General features: G+C 32.1%; 2 protein-coding genes across 4 annotated transcripts; one reads left to right on the top strand and one right to left on the bottom strand.

The window, feature by feature from the left end:
* The first annotated feature begins 7,989 nt into the window (after window positions 1-7,989).
* Window positions 7,990-18,919, top strand: LOC129903266 (ABC transporter G family member 3-like). Its single transcript, XM_055978772.1, has 12 exons — window positions 7,990-8,106; window positions 9,549-10,194; window positions 10,283-10,362; window positions 12,005-12,291; window positions 12,582-12,753; window positions 13,658-13,771; window positions 14,089-14,217; window positions 14,924-15,115; window positions 15,447-15,533; window positions 17,872-18,144; window positions 18,414-18,521; window positions 18,632-18,919. Exons 2-12 carry the CDS (start codon window positions 9,723-9,725, stop codon window positions 18,881-18,883), a joined length of 2,166 nt encoding a protein of 721 aa, XP_055834747.1. The 5' UTR covers window positions 7,990-8,106; window positions 9,549-9,722; the 3' UTR covers window positions 18,884-18,919.
* Window positions 18,880-21,999, bottom strand: LOC129903267 (elongation factor 1-alpha-like). Of its 3 annotated transcripts, none has more exons than XM_055978776.1 (4): window positions 21,912-21,999; window positions 20,981-21,459; window positions 19,716-20,628; window positions 18,880-19,169 (listed from the first exon to the last, which is right to left on the bottom strand). In XM_055978776.1, the coding sequence occupies exons 2-3, from the start codon at window positions 21,440-21,442 to the stop codon at window positions 19,747-19,749; spliced, it is 1,344 nt and encodes a 447-aa protein (XP_055834751.1). In that variant the 5' UTR covers window positions 21,443-21,459; window positions 21,912-21,999; the 3' UTR covers window positions 18,880-19,169; window positions 19,716-19,746. The 3 variants fall into 3 exon arrangements, with proteins under 3 accessions (XP_055834751.1, XP_055834750.1, XP_055834749.1); XM_055978775.1 differs by lacking the exon at window positions 18,880-19,169 and adding an exon at window positions 19,444-19,604; XM_055978774.1 differs by lacking the exon at window positions 18,880-19,169 and having other exon boundaries at window positions 19,444-20,628.
* Between the last annotated feature and the right edge of the window lie 1,916 nt (window positions 22,000-23,915).

Here is a 23,915-nt window from a genome sequence, read left to right as displayed (position 1 = left end):
GGAAAAAATTCCTTCTAGTTTTTTTTTTAATTGTCAAATTTTAACTTAACACACCTATTAAAAAAAAAATTGGCATATGAGTTTATCATTTTTCATTTTACCCTTATTGTCCTATTAATTGATAGAGTTTTAAACATATTTACTCACTGCACTTTTTAAAAACATTAACTCCATTAATAATGACAAGTAAATGTTCTTCCTTGATTTGTCAAAATTGACAAGTAAAAAGAAAAATCAAATTAGAAAATATTTGACAAGTTAATAGGGACGGAGGGTGCACCTAAAGACGCATCTTATTTTATTTTAATTTCAAAAATATTCCTATCATTTTTAAAAAAACTCAAAAATCCCCTCTCAAATACACACTCTTCACTCGATGATACATCTTGATCCCTCTCTCGGATACATTCAATTCCTCTCTAATACATTCCTCTCTTCTCTGATAGTTCTCTTTTTTTTCGGATACATCCATCCCCTATGCATACAAATGTCATATCCCCTCTCTAATACATCCCTTCTCTCTTAGATACATTCCTCCCTATGTATTCGGATGTTTGCTGATGTATCTGGAAGTCCAGTGATACATTCGAAACCCATAAATTTTAAGGAATTTTTGTAAATTTGAAAAAAAATAATGTAATTAGATTTTAACACTATGTGATTTATGTAAATTATCCTTATTAATGTCCTATTTGGTGAGGAGAAATTTTTTATATACTCTCCGTTCTTATTTATTTGTCGTCCTTACTAAAAATAATATTTGTCATTTTCACAAAATCAATGCATAAATGACATTATTCTTCTATTTTAATTTTATGAGTTATTAGCCTTGAAAATATATATTTAACCAACATTAAAAAAACTAAAGTAAATAATCCAGGTCTATTGATCAAATTAATTAATCAAAATAAATTAATCCATACTCATTGATTGAAAACTTGACCTCAAAAAAATAATAAATAAGGATAGAACAGTAAACTTACTTAATTTTTTAATGTATGTGAAATCTAAAATAGTGACATATAAATAGAAATTGATGTAATAAAAAGGTTATTATTAAATTATTTAAAGGGAATACAATACATCACACAATATTTCGATTGAAAATCGTTAATGACAACTCTGCACAACATGAAGGTTAAGCATATTTACAGATAAATCAATCAAATAATGGATATACCAACAAAATCTAGCAAGTACTTAAATACCACAATAACACACTTTTTTGAGCAAATAAGAACAAGAGCCAAATTATACCACTAGGGTGATTACATTTATAAAACTAATTATAAGGACTAGCAAGTAGCAACTACAGCTTTCATGTAATTCGAATTAGAGGTGAAGCTAGTATATAATATATATGAGTTTATTGAAATTCGTAATTTTTATGTAAATTTTGTATATATTTTTAAGAAAATTGTTAAATAAATATAAATACTTAAGTATGAATAATTATATATTATTATACTAAAATTATTTTAAAATTCATAAATTTTAAATTATAAATCCTCCTATTGTTTGGCTTGGAGGAAAATATGTTTGCAAACACACAAGTTTATTTTTTCTTATCTAAATATGTTTGTTAATTAAACCCCCATCCCATAAAAAACAGTGTTTTATGTTCCCTTTGGTGCAATTTTCAGAGGGTTTAATCATGGGGTATATGTTGGTGTTCGTGTATTTCAATATTAAATTAAAAATATTAAATGTATATGTTATTGGCTATAAATTAATACGAGACTGTCATTATTTTTTGATTTAACTCGTGTAATTATTAATATCATGATGTATCACTTACTATCCATCAATTTCATATTCTACAATATTACTATCACATTACTTTATTATTTAATTTATGAAAAAAATTCTAGATCGATAATAATGATTTTTTTCTTTATGTTAAAAGTATGATAAAAATTAAAATTGTGGAAAATATTATAATGTGTAGTGAATTTAGAGCAGTGAAAGTCAGAGTTGAGACAAAGAAAAATAGGGGAAATCACCTGGGAGGCCTTTATATTTGACTTAAATTGTCAACCGGATCCTTCTACTCATGACTTTGTCAACTAAACATTTAAACTCAATGAAACACAATCTTTTAATCCCTTTTGACTCCGTGTGCACTTCAAACACACAATAAAAATGACATGTCGTGATCCACATCAAATTTTTAGTGACACGTCACTTATTTTTTACTTTATTTTAATTTTTCAATCTTTTTTCTTTTTCACTATGTTTATCCCTCCGTTTTTTATACCATAGACACCATTGCAATCTTACATCCATACCAATAACCACTACTTTAAATAACTAAAAATTATCATTATTCTCCAATTTTTCATCGTTCACAATTTTATGCCATATTTTTTTTTGCCAAGGTCTTCATCCACCTCTTGAACCACTATGAACTCATTTCCTCCATTAATGCCAACGAACCACACTAAAATATCTTTATATGTTCTAATATATGCACACATTCCACCTAATTTCACAAAGACATACAACAATCATTCTTCACTCTCTAAAACAATCAGATTTGTGTCACTTCACTGCCTGTAATTTACCCCTCTCCATTACTCAATAGCTTTTCTCCATACATTTTTATCTCACAAAGACGGAAGCAGTTGCCTCTATAAAATGATTTTTTTTTTACTAACATACTAAAGATTATGAAAATGGGAAAAGGGAGAAAGAGAGAGAAATGAAAATTGGGTGGGGGAAGAACGATAGCGGTGTTGAAAGAGAAAAGAAATTGGGAAAAAGAAGATAGAGATGACAAATTTTATATTTATTTATTTGTCTTTTTATTTGTTTTTCTTTTTCTTTTAATTAGTTTTAGTCTAAATATTTTTGTTTACGCTCCTTTTAACGTGTGAAAACACGCATCTCTTCTAACTCGGCTAATAAGTTGCCACATAGGCATGGTCAACGGTCGGAGGGGTTTAAAATATTGTATTTTTTTGAGTTTAAGTGTTCAGTTGACAAAGTCGTGAGTAAAAGAGTCTAATTGACAATCCGAACCAAATATAAAAGTCTCACGGGTCATTTCGCCGAGAAAAATATTCTAAGATGATGTTCGAATTGATTTATTTTTCAGTACTTTTGACTTTTAAGTTTTTTTTTCTATTTTTCTATGGTGTTTGAAAAAGATAAAACGTATTTTTAAATATTTATTTTTAGGCTAAAAAGTACAAAAATAAGAGCTAAAAGTTTGGTGTAGTCAAATTACGGCTTTTAAAGCATGTTTGGATTGACTTTTCAGTTTTAACTTATAAGTCAAAAGTCACAGTAATTTACAAGTTAGAAATTTTAACTTAAGATTTTTGACTTATTTTTATCATTTTAGCTAAAAATTAAGTGTTTATAAGTACTTTTTAACTTATCCAAACACTCCAAAAATACTTAAAAGCAATTTTAGATTAAAAGCACTTCAAATTAAATTTCCAATGTATTCGTCAGAGGAAGGAAATTTTATATTGAAGGGAGACGTTTTAATGATGGAGCTTTGTACTGTTTAATTATTTCGTAGTTGTTTGGGTTATGTGACATTGTATGACTATTGTATCCTGAATGAAACAAGTTAAGAATTATATTGCTAAATTAGTATTGATTATATCGCAGTGAACTTCAATCTCCTTTAAAATAACGAAATTTTCGCACTTAAATCTGAATATTTATTTTTTAATTTTATTTCTCACTACTATTATTTACTGTAATTTATAATATACACACCAATAATATATAACATAAAACTTTTTAAAATAATTTTTTGGATTAAACTTTTCCTATATAAAATCCCTCACTGACATTGACATATGGGTTCATCATTTTCTTACATTTTACCAGTAAATAGGGGTGTTCATGGTTCGGTTTGGGTCGGTTATTGATTAAAACCATAATCAAACCAACTTAGTCGGTTTTTAAATGTCTAAAACCATAACCAAACCAAGTAAAATAATAACCACGGTTTGGTTATTGTCGGTTTGGTTCGGTTTGGTTCGATTTTTCGATTTATTGTCGGAAAGACATGTTGATGGCAAATTAGGTCCACCAAACTTGCAACGTAGTTTATATTTACAAGAGCAAGTCAAATAGGGGTTCCAAAATACAAACAACTTTGTCCATAAATAAAAAAATTACATATTTAAACTAAACTAACTAGATATTAGAGAATCCATAGACCATAATATAATCAAAAGTACATCTTCCTTAGCTTAAGCTCCAAACTAATCAATGCTCAAAACAGTAGGGTTTTTACTTTCTAGGGCTATTCACATAGTTGGAAGTGAAAATGTAAAAGGAAAAGAAAGAGTAGGGTTTTTACTTTCTAGGGCTATTCACATAGTTGGGCTTCAGAGTTGAGAGTTGAGAGAGTTGGGCTTGGATTGGGCTTGGATTGTTGGACATAATAAGTATATTAAAATTAAATTAATAATTAAAAGGTATAAAATATTTTTAATTATTTATGAAAAGCTAATATTATACATATAAATAATTATAATTTTTATGTATATAATTATCGGTTTGGTTCGGTTATTTATTCGGTTATTTTTTACTATAACCATAACCAAACCAAATATTATCGGTTATTCAAATTTAAAACCAAACCAAACCAAACCAAACTGAATGTCGGTTTTTTATTCGGTTTGGTTAAATTTTCGGTTTGGTTTTGGTTTTAATCAAAACCGTGAACAGCCCTACCAGTAAAAGCTAAGGTAACTTCAAACTCAAGCTAACCATGATAGGAAAATGAAAAGAAAAAGCAGTAATAATTAAAAAGAGAAAATTTCATGTGGATCTAACTTCAAGTGTTCAATTTTTGGGAGAATAAACTATAGAAATGTTATCCTATAAAGCAAAAAAAAAAAAGTGTGACTATTAATTTTTGATAAACTATAAATTATAATGGCTAGGAGTGGGAACAAAAGGTATAAGCAGGCATTTGGATATAAAATTGTGAAATTTGAAAGAAGGAAAAAAAATATTTATTTTTAAATTGAAAATAGTATTTCAAAATTGAAGTTGTGTTCTAATATGAATACAAATTAAAATTATTTTTAAATTTTATAAGTGATTTGGCTTGAAAATTATGAAAACAACCTTTTCGAATTTTTCAACTGCAAGTTGAATTTCAGTATATGTTCAAATTATATTTTAAAATATAATTCGAAAAAGATATAATAAAGTTTATTTATAGCAAGATGGACATTTATTATTCTAGAACTAATTATATTGCTAAATAAGTTGCAATAAAGGTTTTTATTCACTTTAATTCATGTCCAATTAAAGACATTTTGAACTTCTAAAGTAAGACCAAAATATACCTATTATATATTTTTAAAAAGGAATTAACATTCATCAGCCTATTTCCCTTTAAGTTTCATTTTTACCTCTTTGGGACATAAATCTTTGTGGAAATATATTCCAGACATCCTGAAAAGAGGAAAAGAAAAAAAAGTACAAAACAAAAGGAATTACAATGTGTAAGATAAGGATATATAGAGCCCGTTTGGATGGGCTTAAAAAAAGTAACTTTTATGTATGAAGTGCTTTTAGAACTTTAAAGTGCTGAAAGTTATTTTTATAAATAAGCAGTTGAGTGTTTGGATAAAAGTGATTAAATGAGGAAAATTATGTGAATTTTAAGGTTAAAAGAATAAAAAGGGTAGTTTGGAAATTTAGTTAAAATATAAGGGATATAAAAGTAATTTGCATGGTCAAAGAAAATGACTTTAAGCACTTAGAAAAAAAAAAGTTAAGAATCCTAACTTTTCATTTTTGACTGACTTTAAGAACTTTCTGGCTTAAAGTTAGCATTAGGCAAACACGTCCAAAAACTGAAAAGGGACTTTAAGTTGGTTTTGACCAACTTAAAGCCAATCCAAACGGGCTCATAAAGAACGGTATGATCATGTTTACCCAATAGAGAGTGAAAATTATGAGATTTTAAGTCGGATATGAAAAAAATCATGTTAGAGAGTATTTCTCTTTTAAATAAATTTTATGTTGTACGAATTAAATTAGTCAAAATTTTAATATGAATATCAAATATTAGGTGAAAAATATGAAATAAATAAATTACAATATGTTAGAGTTCAAGTTTCAACCAATATAAAAATATCAGTATTTAATTTCGTCTTATCTATCAAAAGTTTTAGTTTTACCTTATCAAGATACTCTCTCCAATTTATTTTACTTGTTATGAATATTATTATTTTAAAAATCAAGGTAAAATTAATTATTTTTTATATTTACACTTACTCTTATAAATGTGTGAATAGAGATTAATGGGGTGAAAGGACGAGTATCATTAAAGTGAATTAAAAAAAGAAGAAGATAATTTCGTCAAATTATTATTTCAATTAATGTTTTATCAAAGACTTGCAAAAAGAAACATGATAAGCAAAATTGATCAAGAGAAGTAAGTTATAGTTGTACAATATCTAAAATTTATTTTAAATCGTAAATTTCAAAAATATATTCTTTTTTCTTAACTATCGTACTCAAATATAGAAATGCATATTAAGATGGAGAGAGTAAAATCAACAAATTAATTATAATATGTGTAAGTTGATCCGAACATAATATTCAAAAAAAAGAATACAAGAAAAACACAAATAAAATGATGAAAGGGTGGTAGGGGTAGAGAGGTGGGTGCGGTGGAGGTTCCAATTTTCATTTCAATCTCAAAAAACATATATTTTTGCATAATAATATCTTTTTTTTCGATTCAATAACAGTTTGTTAAATAGAAATAAATTTAATAAATATTAATAACTCTCGAATAAAGTATTATAATATATTGTCCTTTTATAAATGCTAAGGTGGCATTTGTCTAAACATGTCCTAATAATGAATGGTGCAAGCTGGAAAAACACACACACACAAAAAAAAAAGCTGGAAAAACAAAGAAAAATAAAAAGTGTAGCGACAATAGACCACTAAGTATTTCTTTAATTATGATATACTAAGGATTGTAATTATAATTATCATTAATCTTATGAATAAAGACACTTAGATTCCACTCAACCTAATTCAAATTCAAGAGGTATCTTTTTCTTTTCAGAGGTAAAATAAAAAGAAAAAGGTCAAGGTTCCTCTCTTTTCCTTGACTTTCTTTCCCCCCCTAATCAATGTAACACTTTAATTAACAATTTAATTAGAAAACTAACAATTTTCCATTTTAATTGGCACTCATACTTTTAGAAATTACATAAATAAGTTGCGTAACACAATTATCAGAATTATATCATCAACATTTCCAATACAGGTCAAGCAAAATGCAATAATTTGGAATCAAATTCAAATCATTTAGTTTCTTATTTGGTATAATGTTCAATCTATGTATAACTATTATCTTATTTAATGATATTAACAATATAGGGTTATTCTTATTCTAACACATTTTGTTAAGGATTGTTATTATTCTAGTACTACCTATTCCTTTAAAGATATAAATCAAAGTCTTCTCTTAGTTCTTTTTTAGCTGTTATGTTGTGATTTTTGAGAGTCAATTTGATTAATTTTTAAAAATTAAATTAAATTACATTAATTTAATATTTTAAAAATAAAAATTTAGAAATTCAAAAACTATACGAAAAAATACTATAAATTACAAAAAGTTTTTCCATATCAATATGATAAAAAATATATATATTAAAATTTTAATCAAAATTCATTTTGTTTGACTCTTAAAAAGAAAAAATACGAATAAAAAGGAATAGAGAAGAGTATCATTATTTCAATATTACCCTTTGTAATCAATGCAATACAATAAATTCATCACTTGTTAATAATAGTAGTAACTCTACTCTATTTTTAATTAAAGATTTGAAGTTCAAATTGAGTATGAAATTCTTCACAAATTCAAATTTAATCAAATCTCAATAAAAATATCGAATATGAAATAGGAAAAAAAACAAAGATGATGCTAAGTTTGAACCCTGAAAAAAGGGGCTAAAATGATTCAATGTCAAGTAAAGACAACACTTGCTCTATTTCAGTGTTTCAGTGAGCAGCAAGCCTTTATACTCTCTCTCTCTCTCTCTCTAAAGTATTCTTCACTTCTCTCTCTCTTCTCTTCATTGTTTCAGAATTCAGATCCAGGTTTGTGTTCTTTCTATCGTTTACTAATGGTAGCTTCTCTTTTAACGGCTTAGTTGGTTGGCTATCTGAATTTTGATGTCTTTGGTGACGTTTCGATTCTCATCTTTGTAATCCCCTGCCCCATTTTTTGTTTCAGTTTCTGCTGTATTTTTGTGGGTTAGTTTGTGGGAATATGTGAGTTGGAGTTTTTTGTTTGCCAAGAATGGTTAGAGCTGAAAAGTTTTGTGCTTTCTGTTAGATTCAAATAGATGAAATTAAGTTTATAGCATTTCTCTAGAAAAGATTTATAGGCATTTTCTAGCTCATCTGATTCACTACACCCAGTTACTATTCCTGATTATTTTTTTTTTAAAATTTACATAAAATATCACTTTTTTTTTGCGAGTGTCTACTTAACTATCATGTGTTTGTGTTTTCTACCTAACCCATCATTTATCAAAACACGCCCCCAGTAGTATCTATTGGTTCATGGTGTACACTTTTTTTTTGTTTAAATATGATGCCAAATGACACTCCCACGGATAATTAAAGGAATTAATTGGAAAATTAAATAACATTTAGAGATTATGTATAAAAAATAAACTTGAAAGTTTTACTTTTTTTTGCGAATTTCCTATATGAACTATCACTAACTATTTATTAAAACACACATCCAAATTAATGAGTCAGCTACCATGTAGACGAACTTTTATGAGCAAATTAAGTTGTCACGAAACTCTTTGTCTAGTCAGCTTTGAGGTGTCGTTTGATAAATAGTTGGTGGTGGTTCAGGTATGAATCACAAACATTTGATAGCCCAGGTATGAAACTCGCAAAAAAGTGATGCTTCATGATTAAAGGTTGATTCATATTTTTCTTAAACTTACACTAGGTCTTGTGTTTGCTGAAAGTTTTCTTATAATGGGGTTAGAGACTTGTATGTTAGTGTATGATAAATGTGATATTTAGAGAACCTCTAGGTTTAAAGAACACCTTTTGACCTTTAAAAAACAAATTGAAGTATTGAAATGAAATTGGTCCGAATATAGCCGAATGAATATAGAGGATTCACATAGCTAATAGCTTAGACAGCTAATTGGGGATCTCCTGGTGATGGATTGATTGATATAAATTTGAAATTGCTCTTGTTTTCGCAACCAGCTATTGGTGCCATTTGATGCATAAGAGTCTGTATGAAGGCCCTTTTGATACTTAAAGTTGTTTGAATGTGGTTTTCTACTAGTGCTTTCTTGTACTTCCATTACTCTTTTTGTGGATTACTTTGGACTGTTTTTTCTTGAGCCGAGTGTCTAACGGAAACAACCTCTCTATCTCTGAGAGGTAGGGGTAAGGCTTGCGTACACTCTACCTCCCCAAACTCCACTTTGTGAGACTACACTGTGTATGTTGTTGTTCTTCTTCTAATAGTGCTGTAATTTCTTCTTTATTTTTCATTTTTTCAGTGATTTGTAACTGGATATTTATAGAGTAGTTGCTTGCTGCTCTGTCGAGGAGGTCGAAAGAAGTTTGGAAGAACTCGTCAGAAAAATACTTGTAGCTTTTCTCCCCTACATATCAACTTGCAGTTTAGAGTGTCATGTCAGAGTAGTTGAGCAGAATTAGAGAACCGAAAAGAAATGGAAGAAATACAGTCCCAATCGGATCATTACAGGTCTTCGTCTTCTTCAGCAAGTAGTCCGGCGAGTAGGGTACCATCAAGTAATTTCCTCTACTTGAGGAAACCTGGTTCACTTAGACAACCAATTTCATTTGAAGATTCACCTGATTGGGATGACACGGATATCGAAGTCAGAGTGGACGAAGGAGGTGATTCCATCAATGCTGCAACTACACCAGCCTCCCCTTCCCTGTCAAAGCTTAATAGTGGTTCGTTGCCTTCTCCACCTTTACCAGATGGGGCAGTTATTAAAAGGAAAATTGCTGGGGCATCTATTGCCTGGAAAGATTTGACAGTCACAATAAAGGGGAAACGGAAATATTCTGATAAGGTCGTCAAGAGTTCAAATGGTTATGCATTACCTGGTACAATGACTGTAATTATGGGACCTGCCAAGTCAGGGAAATCAACGCTCTTGAGAGCCCTTGCAGGTTTGTGTTATATTGGGAAACATCTATTGGACAGTCTGTATCAAGCTGTATGAATCATTCATAACCCATTTTTGTTTCTCTTCCTTAGGAAGGTTGCCTGATTCAGCCAGAATGTATGGTGAGGTTTTTGTAAATGGGACGAAAATGTGCATGCCTTATGGTTCCTATGTAAGTCTATGCTTTTTAACTCTTGTAGTTGAGTTGCTGTTCACAGTAGGCTAAAGGTTGTCCTTGGCTATTTTTCTTTAATATCCTAACTGCCTGACATGAACTTTTACATTGTATTTGTGCGGTTTACTTGTTTTGCTGTGCAAAAGTTAAGAGTGTGAACATGCATGGAAGATAATAAAATATCAAGAAATGGAAGTTCAAGGAAAAAAAATAAAATGTAATTATTTTAATGGTTTACAACATGTTCTAAATATCATTATAGAGTTACCATTTTGATTCACCTCCCATGAATGAGACCTCTTAAATGAAGAAGGTATTACTGGAAAAAAATGTAGAATTACTATTTACTTCTAGTAGAAAAATTTGTACTTGTAGCAACTCTATCCAAAACTGAGAAATTAAATATTTAAGGTGCATTTTTCAGCTCCCTCAGTTTTGTTAAGGTGCATATTTCGTATTCTAGTATTGATCTCAAACCTACCGAGTCCGTCTGAAAAAGAGGTGGAAAGAAGGAGAGGATCTCAGGAGTTTATTAGCATTGAGAGAAACAGGGATATTCAATCTTTAGTTTCACTCAAAAATCAGGATTTTATTAGTATTGAGAGAAACAGGGATATTCAGTCTTTAATTTCACTCTATGGGACCTGTCAAGCCCATATACTATATTTATCTGACCTCAATTGAGGCTATTGGAGCCACAAACATTTAGTGATTAAAATTAGCATCCTGCAACTTGTCACACAGTAAGAGTAGCCATCACCAACGAAGCTAATCCCTTAAGCAACTTTATGGTGTTCTGACTACCATGTTCAATTTGGATTTGTTGAAAAAATTGATCCAAGCCTGAACTTGAGCTCAAAAACTAGCTCATCAAGTGGGGATTGTCCAAACCATATAAAGAGGCTACAACCAACTTTCAACTAATGTGGGACTCTAAGATCCCCATCCATGGCAACTCAACATCATTAAAATACAAGGATGAAGTTTTGAAAGCTCCAAGAAGACCAGGACAAGATCTCAAACAAAGAAGTTTTAAGACAAGCTTAATGGACTTCAATTAGTGATAAAAAATCGTCTTATGATGGAAAAATCTCCATCCCAAGGAAGATCTTTTGACCAAGTCTTACAATTATTTAGAGGTCAAAATTGACCTCCAAGAGGAAGTGGAATGGGGCCCGAATCTGCCCTGAAAAGGAGCAAGTGCAACAGCTGAAAACTTGTGTTTTTTAAACCTGGTCTCCAGAATCTATCTTTAGACTTGTTTAATTTTATGTTGAGTGCATTGAACAAAGTGTGAGCATCTTCTATGCCATAGGGATACCATTCCTATTTAGTTTTGTTTTTGACCAACTCCTTTTTTTACTTACTATATAAAAGGGTGCTTTATTCCTTTATTGTACCTCAAAAATGAAGATCAATATTATTATTATTCCACGAGGAGCAAAGGTGGGGAAATACAAGAACTTAATGAAAATTACGTGTAAATGTGACAGTTGGTGGCTTAATGAAAATTTATTGCAGTATTATTAAGGAAAGAGAGGATAATATTACTTTATTCAATTTGATTTTAAGAGATGGTGAACTTGGCTATTCTTTATCATGAGCTCTGCCTTTTGATATGGAATTTTTTTCCCTGCAGGGATTTGTTGACAGAGAAACTACTCTTATTGGAACGTTGACAGTGCGTGAATTCCTCTACTACTCAGCATTGCTTCAGCTTCCTGGTTTTCTTTGTCAGAAAAGGAGTGTGGTGGAGGATGCTATTGATTCTATGTCACTGGGAGATTACGCTAATAAACTTATAGGTGGACACTGCTACATGAAAGGTCTTCGAAGTGGAGAGAGAAGGCGTGTCAGTATTGCCAGGGAACTTGTTATGAGACCACACATTTTATTTATGGATGAACCCCTTTATCGACTTGACAGGTTTACTTCTTTCACCAAGTTTAAATATCAAAAGGATTGTCACTGAACACTGTTAACTTTATACTAAGCCATTCATTGTTGGTAAATGCCTCCTCAATATGTCATGGATTAGATGGGAAAGGAGATTTATTACGCCAGTATAATCTTACTTGTGGTTCACCCAACAAAAAGAGAAGATCTTGTGATTCATTGCGGTTGAGACTTCCTGTTTTGGGTTCTTCACTCTGTTATATATGTTTTTTGATGCATTACTCTTAGTTACCTGATGTTTAATCAATTGTCACATTCAGTGTTTCTGCACTTCTGATGATGGTTACACTGAAGAAACTCGCAAGTACTGGCTGCACTCTGATATTCACCATTTACCAAAGCAGTACTGAAGTTTTTGGCCTTTTTGACCGCATTTGCCTCCTCTCAAATGGAAATACGTTGTTTTTTGGGGAAACTTTGGCTTGCTTGCAGGTAATATATCTGAGTATGCTTCCACACACTATACCCTTCTTGATTCTTGTACAGTCTCTTTTCAGCAATCAGGAGTGCATCAAATAGAAGAACTATATACTGAATGATACAAATTGGTGTTGCAATAAGGCTTTGGTTGCTCTTTTCTTGTATGTAATGTTCATAGATAATTGAGGGATGTGGCTTATTTGAAAACTAAGAAGCCAAATGTATAGTTCAAACGACACTCTCTACTATAGGATAATAGTGGCCCCTGTAGTTGAGGCTTAAATGGTTTATGTATGTTGAAGGATGACAAAAGTCCCACATTGGTAGTTAATGAGATGGGTGGACTCCTTATAAGGCTTGGACAATCCTCCTCCCTTTGAGCTAGCTTTTGGGGTATGAGTTAGGCCTAAGACCTAATTTAACAATGTATTACCATTCATTTAAGGGTGGTAATTATTTTGAATTACATAGTTACACTCCGTTAGGATTATTACTTTTTTGTTGCCTGCTTCTCTTAGAATTGGGATGTGGATGCAAGGTTGTCCCTGTGGAAACTTATTTTGTAACATTGAGTTTCTGGATTTAGTACTCAAAAGTGGGTTATGTACAAGCCTCTTCCGGTTAAAGCTTTCTATATCTCAGTATATAGTTGCATTATCAATAGGAGGAAATCATAACATTTACTTTGCTAGTTTTTAGCTAAGAGGAAATCATATATTTGAATTATTGGGGCAAGACTTCTTCCCAAGGACTAATATTTTAGAATGACAGAGTTATGGGGGAAGGAAGGAAATGATTTAATTCTTTTTATTTGGGGGTGGGGGTGGGTTAGAAGCTGTGTTTTCTTATACAGTATTCTGTTCTTGATAAGAATAACTGTTAGACATTGACATATCATTTTTTGGTAATGGTGAAGCACTTTTCAAATGCTGGTTTTCCTTGCCCAATCATGCAAAGTCCTTCGGATCATTTCTTGCGTGCCATAAACACAGAGTTTGACAGGATTATCGCGATGTGCAAAAGTTGGCAGGTATTTTCCTGAAACTATTTGAACTCCTTAATTTGTGGCCTTAGCAACTCAATCATACTGATTCTTGCTGGTTTATTAGCTAATAATATGAATAGAACATTTACGGTCTACTTTTGTGGATTTTACTTCAATCTGCATGACTCACTCATGCTGCTGTTCTATTGTTTAGAGTCAATTCTTCTAAAGAGGAATATGTCATAGTTTAGGCAAGCTATCATAAGGGTGTCCAACAGTTCCCTCACAACCCTCTCCCTCCAAGAAAAAGAAAAAGAATTTATGGTTCTCCTCTAAGTTTGTGGAACTTGTTTTCTGGACAGGATGACCACGGAGACTTGTCAGCAGTGAACATGGATACTGCTGTTGCTATACGTACCCTTGAAGCAACCTATAAATCGTCGGCAGATGCTGTTGCTCTTGAGACTATGATAGTGAAGCTCACTGAGAAGGTTTGTTTTTACAGGAGATATCTGCCACTATTAACTTCATACAGAATTTGAATACTCCTACCTGTGGAGTATAAATACATATCTTGGGATCTAACATACTTAACTCATTCAGTTGATGATGAAATTATTGTGTCAAACGGTTAGTCCCTTCGTTCCATTTATATGGAACTATTTCCTTATAGTCCGATCCAAAAAGAATGACACTTTTGTGTATTTGGAAATAATTTAGCTTAAATAGTTTCATTTTACGCTTGATGACATGTTTTTCTAGCCACATAATGTCATGCAAGTTTAAGACTACAAGTTTTAAAAGTCTTTCTTTCTTTCTTAAACTCCGTGCCAAGTCAACTATGCTATATAGGTTGGAACAGAAGGAGTACTTCTTTAAGATGTAGTTTGCTGTTTGATGATTAAGAAATAATGGTCGTCCAGAGATATGACCAAAACCCTTGAAGGATGCAATTGTTATACACTCTTTGGTCATTCATCCTAGTCACTTCAAAATTTTGTTATTTCCTTCAGAACTCTTCAAAGTTTTAAATAACTAAAGTTTTGTCTTCCTAAATTAGTAGTAAGATTTAAGCTTTATCAAACAACCATTATTGCTAGTGCCTGAACTTAGTAAGATTTTAGCTTTATTAAACAACCATTATTGCTAGCACCTGAACTCCAATATACTCCCTGATTTATTGCTATTGTTTTTCAGGAAGGTCCATCTCTCAAAAGCAAGGGAATGGTAGGCAACTTAACACGAGTTGCAGTGTTGACTTGGAGATCCTTATTGATTATGTCAAGGGAGTGGAAATACTATTGGCTTAGGTTGATTCTATATATGCTTCTCGCACTTTGCATTGGTACTGTATTTTCTGGATTGGGGCATACCTTATCATCTGTTGTGGTAAGCTGATAACCATCAAGACATTAGATATGTCTATTTTCTCCTTTGATTTTTCTTACTTAAGTAGTGTGCTATATGATGTGCGGACATGCCATCTTCTGAGCAGTTTGGTTATTTACCTAAAATGGGATATTTTGTTTGCCAAGGCAACTTTTGATTTTATTTGTGTTATATGTTGAAAAGAGGATATTAAGTATAGCAGAAATGCATGTATTCTCCATATGAACCGAGTTTCTCCACTATATGTTATATGTTTTGCTCATGATAACTTTTTGCTATCAATCTTCCTTATTTTTCTGATTTAAACATTGACCTCTTTATTGTGATGCAGACACGAGTCGCAGCAATTTTTGTATTTGTTTCATTCACCTCTCTATTGAGCATTGCCGGTGTACCTGCACAGATGAAAGAAATTAAGGTGATCCCTATAGCTTTTTTGTGATTCTTTTGGATAACATACACGAATGATTTTATAGAACTTATTGCTTATATAGTGATTTCATGTTGGAAATGAATGCAAGAGATGCGTGTTTTCGAACATAAGAGCCCACATGATAGGGAAACTATAGACAGTACTCACTCTTATGGTTGTTTAGTGTAATCTTTAGTCCAGTTCCATCTTCAATTCCCTGGAATATCAAGCTCAGTATTAGAGAACCTATTCTATAGTTTTTTGTTATCCCCGTGTTTCAATCTCTGTATCAGAATCACTAGAGGTTATTTTCCACCCTTTCTATCATCTCTATGCAAACTAAATGATCGCTTAAATTGTGAAGTTATGAGACCTAGATGTGATACTTGTATTGCAATTTTGGGGTTTATAGTATCCAGAATGTGTAGTTGAATGTTTTCACATTCATCTTATACTCAACTACAAAGTATAAACCTTCCCAGCATGTTGCATTTTAAGTCAAATTCCTGGCTCAAATTCGTCAAGCCAAACAAGAATGTTTTTGAACTTGCATCTTGAAAGCAGCTTTTATATGGAAATATTGCTTTTATGTGAGTTGTATTACAGAAATATGTTGTGTGGATTAATAATTTAATCGGGAAATTTACATAAATGTACTACATTAAGAAAATATTTACCATTTATAGCAATAATATTTTTTTTTCACTGAACACTTATAATATAATTTTAATACATATTAGCAAGAATAATTTATAAAACTCATATAATACAAGTTTTATTCATGAATAATATATTTATCACATATTTTATAATACATTTATAATATATTGTGTCAATTTCTTACCAAACAAGTATAGTATATTTTAAAACACTTATAATACATTTATATTGCATGCATAATTCACTTTTAATACATAGTAGATATATCATAATATTGCTATAAATGATAATAAATAAAAAATATCACTAAAATCAGTAATTATTTATTTAAAAGTGTTTTTCCTAGTAATTTTTCCTTTAATCTTGTACTAATGAAACTAACCTCAATTAGTAAGGCCCAAGGCCTTGTGACATTAAGGGGTCGTTTGGTGTAATGGATAAAAGGGGTTAATCTCAGTATAATTTTTAAGTGCCCTTTAATTCTTCCTTTGGTTGCAAAGGATGAGACAACTTATCCAGGATTAACAATTAGTACTGGGATAAGTTATCCTAACCTGGGGATGGAATAGTAATTCCAGGATAACTTATCTTGGGATAAAGTATAATAAATAACTAAAATACCCCCTTAAACTTTCTTTTATACACCACTTTTTATATTCATGTATATTAACATTAACTTTTAACATCTATAATAATATTCACAAACTTAATTAATCGTTGTTTTTATGATAATATATTTTTCTATTAAAAAATTACATTTTATAAATAAAATTCTATTTATGAATATATTATAAGTTGAATTTATTCGTCTAATTCTTATGTTTATTTATATTTGAGTTCTCGTAAAATTTCACTTCACTACTAAATTAAATATTTTAATTAAATAGTTTATTACTCACTTAAAAACTATATTTTACATATCAATTAAAATGTAAATAACTTTGAAATGTCGATAATTTTAATAGTAAAATTTATTTTACTTTAATAAATTTAAAATGAAAGTTTTATTTTTAAACTAAATAAGACGGAAGTTTTATTTTTAAGCTAAATAAGATGAAAGTTTTATTTTTTAGTTAAATAAGATGAAAATTAAGATAGAAGTTTTATTTTTAAGCTAAATAAGATGAAAGTTTAATTTTAAAAACACACGACACAATCATGGAAATGCATATACCAAATTTAGTTAAATAAGATGAAAATTTTATTTTTAAGAATGAATAATTAAAAGCTTGCTAAGTAAATGAAAAAAAAGAAAGGTGAAGGGCATTTTTGTAAACAAACAACTTATTCGTAGATTTATGCAATGAATATAATTTTGAATATGACAAACCAAACAAGCAATAAAAACTATTCTCAGGATAACTAATTCCATCATAATTTATTCTAGCATAATTTATCACATCATAACTTGTATTCCAACCAAACGATCCTTAAGGTCTTAAAAGACTGTTCTCCCAGGAAATAGGAAAATTAGTATAGTATGTATCCAACCTTTCCTTCAATGTAGATAAGGTAACTATATAATCTGTCACTGATTATTATTCATCTTTTACTTTCTTTTGCAAAAGTTAGATTTTCATTATTGAACGCGATGTAGGCCAGTTTGTTCTTTGGTCATCCAGCTCAAAAGAAAAAAAAAAGGGAAAAAAACAAAGACTAATCAGGCTGTTTCTATTACATGCAGATACACGCCTGTGAAGAATCAAACCAGCATTCTGGGGCATTTATTTTCCTACTAGGGCAACTCTTTGCCAGCATACCTTTCTTGTTTCTCATCTCCATTTCGTCAAGTCTCGTCTTCTATTTTCTTGTTGGGCTGCGGGATGAGTTCAGCATGCTGATGTATTTCGTGCTGAATTTCTTTGCATGTCTATTGGTAAATGAAGGATTGGTGCTCACCGTTACTTCCATTTGGCAAGACATCTTTTGGAGCATCTTAATTTTGTTCTCCATACAAGTGAGTTTCGTGTTAAATCTTAAATATTGAAGATATTATTTACCAAGAACGAAGTTCACATATTTCAATGATAGAGGTTATGTGAGTTTCTAATGTGATGGTCCAATGTCCTGACAAAGCAACCGGGAGAATTGGATCTCAGATATTTGTTGCTTGGCAATTTTACTGATGTATAGGGTTGTTACACTTGAGTTCTTTCCTTGTCTACGATTTATTTGATTTGTCATCTTTCTTCTTCCATTCAACGGCTGTGGTCTTCTATATTTCAGGTGATAATGATGCTTTCCGCTGGCTTTTTAAGAATCAGAAGTACTTTGCCAGGACCAATATGGATGTACCCCATTTCTTATATAGCTTTTCATACTTACTCTATCCAGGCAAGTTCGAAAATGGTTAAAACAATTGGCTATTAATTCTTTCAAATGCATGTACTTGATCACTAGGTTGTCCTCTCTTATCTATCTTAAAATCCGCATCCTTATCTCAGGGGCTCTTGGAGAACGAGTACATCGAGACCTCTTTTGCAGTTGGTCAGGTGAGGACCATATCTGGTAATCAGGCTTTGCAAAATGTATACGACATATCTGCTGATAGCAACTCTAAGTGGAAAAATTTGTTAGTATTGTTTCTTATGGCTGTTGCATACAGAGTTCTTGTTTTTGTTTTGCTCAAGTTTTATGTCAGGAAAAACCTCTCTGTCCCTAAATTAATTCTATGTAACCAAAATACAAAGAATTGAAGATAAATACTATACTTACAGCAACTTTTGGTTCGATTTCTTGTTTCATAGCTTATACAATGTGGAACAATGGGAGTACATTCGATGTTGCTCTCACCCATGTCGGGTCTCTAAAAATGTATTACTTTTGGAGTACACGACATGCACCCAGCAGCATATTTGGAGAGTCCGAGCAACATAGGGGACAATAACACTAATTTGTCTACACTGTCATTAAGAATTTTCATAGATAGCTGTCCCCAGAACTCAAAAATTGTGTTTTTGCAGCTACCTACTAGGTTGTTGCCTGATACAATGGGAAACCTCAAAGTCAGCTTCTAAATATTTATCACAGAGATGTGTTCTAAGTGACCTTGATAATTAGTGAATGATCATAATACTAGGTAATCTTTTCTCATTTGTCTAAGCTTTTGTGAGCGGAGTTAAATTAGTATTGATATTGACGTGAGATAGCAAGTATTCAATGAAATAGTTGAGTTGCCCACAACCTAATCCAGAGACTTCAAACAAGTTATCCTATGTCAAGGGAAAAGCAGGATGGATAATGCAAGAGAAGATAATCAGCATAAAAACAGAGAAGTATGATTCACGCATATTATAACACAAATACAAATCTTCAGAGACGTCTTGGATGAACCAAGGCACCTCTAAAGAAAAACCAACCGACTCAACTATGCCTTCTGCCACCGTCTGTCAAGCACCCAGTTCTGGGAAAGGATACCTGACATACAAGGCAGAAAGAAAGAACCCAGCAACAACATTAAAAACCTAACTCGAACAGCAAGAGTAAAACATGACAAGTTTTCACAACACACTTTATTGTAGTAGATACCTCTGGGAACTCCAGAGTTGAACTGCACCATTCATTTTTTCTTCTGAGCAGCCTTGGTGACCTTGGCCCCAGATGGGTCCTTCTTGTCAACACTCTTTATAACGCCAACAGCGACAGTTTGACGCATGTCCCTCACAGCAAAACGTCCCAATGGTGGGTACTCAGAGAATGTCTCAACAACCATGGGCTTGGTAGGAATCATCTTAACCATACCAGCGTCACCGTTCTTCAAGAACTTAGGCTCCTTCTCGAGTTCCTTACCAGAACGCCTGTCAATCTTAGTCAAAATCTCAGCAAACTTGACAGCAATGTGGGAGGTGTGACAGTCCAGCACTGGGGCATATCCATTCCCAATCTGTCCTGGATGGTTCATGATTATAACCTGGGAGGTAAAGCTGGCAGCCCCCTTAGCTGGGTCATCCTTGGAGTTGGAAGCAACATATCCACGCTTAAGATCCTTGACCGCAACATTCTTGACGTTGAAACCAACATTGTCACCAGGAAGTGCCTCCTGAAGAGCTTCATGATGCATCTCAACAGACTTAACTTCAGTAGTCAGACCAGTAGGACCAAAAGTCACAACCATACCAGGCTTGATGACACCAGTTTCAACACGACCAACAGGGACAGTTCCAATACCACCAATCTTATAGACATCCTGAAGTGGGAGACGCAGGGGTTTGTCCGAGGGCCTCTTAGGCTCATTAATCTGGTCAAGAGCCTCAAGAAGGGTTGGACCCTTGTACCAGTCCAGGTTAGTCGATCTCTCAATCATATTATCCCCCTCGAAACCAGAAATGGGGACGAAGGGTATCTTCTCAGGGTTGTAACCAACCTTCTTGAGGTAGGAAGACACTTCCTTCACGATTTCATCGTACCTAGACTTGGAGTACTTAGGTGTGGTAGCATCCATCTGCACAAGGAATAAAACATATTAGCAAAACATGAAACACCATTCTTCAGTTAACATTTGTTAAGAGCGGGTTAAAGTCCCAAATTGGTTGGACAATGAACTGGTGGTCTGCTAATATGAACTTGGACAATCCTCCCTCAAGGTCTAAATGCCATCCATCCCCGTTTAAGCTCTCAGTCCGCGCTCCAGTTGGGCATCTGGGCGTGAAGGGGTGTTAGAGTGGGTCCACATTAGTTTGAAAATAGACAGGTGGTAGTCTAATATAGACTTGGACAATCCTCCCTCATGAGCTAATTTTTGAGATTGAGTTAAGTTCACGTGCCATATCTTTACACTAGAAAAAAGAGCAAACCTTGTTGCAGCAGCAAATCATTTGCTTAACACCAAGGGTGAAAGCAAGCAACGCATGCTCACGAGTCTGTCCATCCTTAGAGATACCAGCTTCAAAACCACCAGTGGTGGAGTCGATAATCAGGACAGCACAATCAGCTTGAGAGGTACCAGTAATCATGTTCTTGATGAAATCCCTATGACCAGGAGCATCAATAACAGTACAGTAGTACTTTGTGGTCTCAAACTTCCACAAGGCAATATCGATTGTGATACCACGTTCACGCTCAGCCTTGAGCTTGTCAAGCACCCAGGCATACTTAAATGACCTCTTGTTCATCTCAGCAGCTTCTTTCTCAAACCTCTCAATGACACGCTTATCGATACCACCTAGCTTGTAGATCAAGTGACCAGTGGTGGTCGATTTTCCAGAATCAACATGGCCAATAACCACAATGTTGATATGAACCTTCTCTTTACCCATGTTGATCAACTAAAAGACTGTCAACAATAGAAACAAAAACTCTCCTAGTTAACATACCAACAAACAAGAAAACAGGTCTAACATATGTCAAAAGCATCCAGAAAATTTGTAGTCTATGTCCACAACAATATGACAATTAAGGGTTGTTCATGGTTATGATTATGGTTAAAAAACCAAACAGAACCGCACTCCAAACCAAATTGATAAAAGAAAAACAATATATGATTTGATTTGGTTAGATTTGATTTTAAAATTTGAAAACCGATACTATTTGGTTTGGTTTTGATTTTACTACAAATAAACCGCAAAAATAATCAAACTGAATCGAAAAATTATAACCAAATTTACATCAATTTACACTAAGCTAGTATCATATATATATAAAAAAAACTAAGGAAACATAGACCAAATTTGCATGAAAAGTATAAACTAAGCAGAAATGTGTGATGGAATATCATATATATCTAACCTTGAGAAGAACAGCACAGATACTAATAAGTGAAAAATGAAGGAGAATTGAGGTTTTTACAACGTTATTGGGTCTATATATAGAGGGGAATGAACGAGCTTAAGTCGGTTTACGTTTTTTTTTTTTTAAAAAAATAAATAAATACAATTGATCAAATTTACTTGGCCTCCAAGTCTATGCATTACATTATCTGTCCACATTTTTTCTTTTTATGCCATTATGATGTTGACATATTCCAACACACTTTTTAAAAGATCATTATTATAATATTAATAATAATAACAGATTTAATGTAATCTCATAAATAATATTTTTTTAATAAATTTTTTATTAGTATTATAAAAGTATAATATAACAACAATAACAACATACCAGTCTTACATGTGAAATTTAAAAAAGATAGAGTGTACGTACATCTTATCACTATTTCGTGAAAGTAGATAATACTATTTTTAAAAGACCTTCGATAACACATATCTAGGGCCGGCTTCAATGTGAAGCCACTAAAGGGTCAAGGCTTCTTTTCAGTCGTCCTTTACATCGTTAGTTTTTTTATAGATATCTAATTTATCTTGTCATTTCTTTTTTTAACAATGTATCAAGAGAAATTGAATTGACTTGATATACTATCAATTGAAAAGGAATCATTAGGAGAACTCAATTATAAACTAATTATTCATTTGCATTTCAAAAAGTTCAAAAAACGTATTTTAAATTAAGGCCTCATTTTAAAATTTTGCTTTAAGCCATCAATAGTATTAAACCGCTCCTGTACATATCAAAGTAGACGTAAAAAGAGAAAACATTGCAAATAATAAAAAGAAGCATTCTTAAGCATATATATTGAAATTTAGTTATCGTATGATCCTACGAATATAAACATAAAAAAAATGATATGTGTAACTAAAAGATTGGTCTTTGAAGAGTGCTTTACATTATCATCAAATATCAATTTTTTTTATTTATGAAATGGAGGACCTGGAATCTTAAGTGGAAGGCAACATGTCTCCCATCAAAGTAACTTATATAATTGCATAATAATCAAATCCACCAATATTTGCATTAGATTAAATTATCTTACGTAAAATCTTGAGCTTTGTTATCGTTGAATAATTTGTACATCTTTTTTTTGCTCTGCTTGTTTCCCTAGTCTTTTGACACTTGTTAATGTTATAATTAATCAAACGTAAAAGTTAAGCAATCAAAAACCAAAACATTTTTGGCATTTTAACAGGTATTTCCTAGTAATATTTTGTGTGCAATTTAGAAAACAATATGACTCCTGCTTCGTGGCAAAAGGTCAAAGAAGTTGGTGATTTAATGACAAACAAAATCGATGACCAAAGTTGCGATGAAGGTCAATCGTAACTATAACGTCCTAAGCTAGCAAAATTTCTTGTTGGATAAGTTTCTACCCGCACAAAAAGTGTAACAATTAGGGCACCATCCATGAGAAAAGGCCTGATGAAAATAAACACTACCTCTCACCTTTGTTGTTATGACCTAAAGGTCATTTTTTTGGAATTTTTGTAAAATAACTATTTTACCTCTCCCTTTAGATGCCCCCGAGTCGTTTTTAATTGTTACCATGAAAAATTAAGTCCTTGGAAATTTTGAGTTTTCATAAGCTTTAAGTATTAAAAAGTGGTATTTGAGGTCAATTGGAGCTATGGGTCTCGGAATGGAATTCCGTCGATTCGAGCAGCTCCGAAATGTCGAAATAGGCTTATGAGACTTTACGGAATCAGTTTTGGAGTTGTAACGAAGATTTGAGGCCTTGAGTTGAGAATTTGAGGAACTTTAAGCCAAGGTTTGACTTTGGTCAACTTTTGGAGTTCCGATGCTCGGAATGGAATTACGACTACTCCGTTGGATTCGGGAGATGGTTTTTGGTCTATAAGAAGTGTTGGTTGAATTTTTAGAGGTCCCGAGTCCGTTTTGGTATTTTGAAGGCCTAAGTTGGTTTTGTTGTGACTTTTCGAGTTTTGGGTCAACGAGATCTCG

The sequence above is a fragment of the Solanum dulcamara genome, chromosome 9 (genome assembly GCF_947179165.1).
Source record: "Solanum dulcamara chromosome 9, daSolDulc1.2, whole genome shotgun sequence".
NCBI lineage: Eukaryota > Viridiplantae > Streptophyta > Magnoliopsida > Solanales > Solanaceae > Solanum > Solanum dulcamara.
Note: the sequence above shows the minus strand (reverse complement) of the source record. Positions and strands in the feature narration are given on the sequence as shown.

Coding starts and splice junctions, on each gene's coding strand:
- LOC129903266 (XM_055978772.1), top strand. CDS start 9,723: ATGGAAGAAATACAGTCCCAATCGGATCATTACAGGTCTTCGTCTTCT. Junction 10,363..12,004: donor GCATGCCTTATGGTTCCTAT/GTAAGTCTATGC, acceptor TTTTCCCTGCAG/GGATTTGTTGACAGAGAAAC. Junction 15,534..17,871: donor CACAGATGAAAGAAATTAAG/GTGATCCCTATA, acceptor TATTACATGCAG/ATACACGCCTGTGAAGAATC.
- LOC129903267 (XM_055978776.1), bottom strand. CDS start 21,442: ATGGGTAAAGAGAAGGTTCATATCAACATTGTGGTTATTGGCCATGTT. Junction 20,629..20,980: donor TGATTTGCTGCTGCAACAAG/GTTTGCTCTTTT, acceptor TTCCTTGTGCAG/ATGGATGCTACCACACCTAA.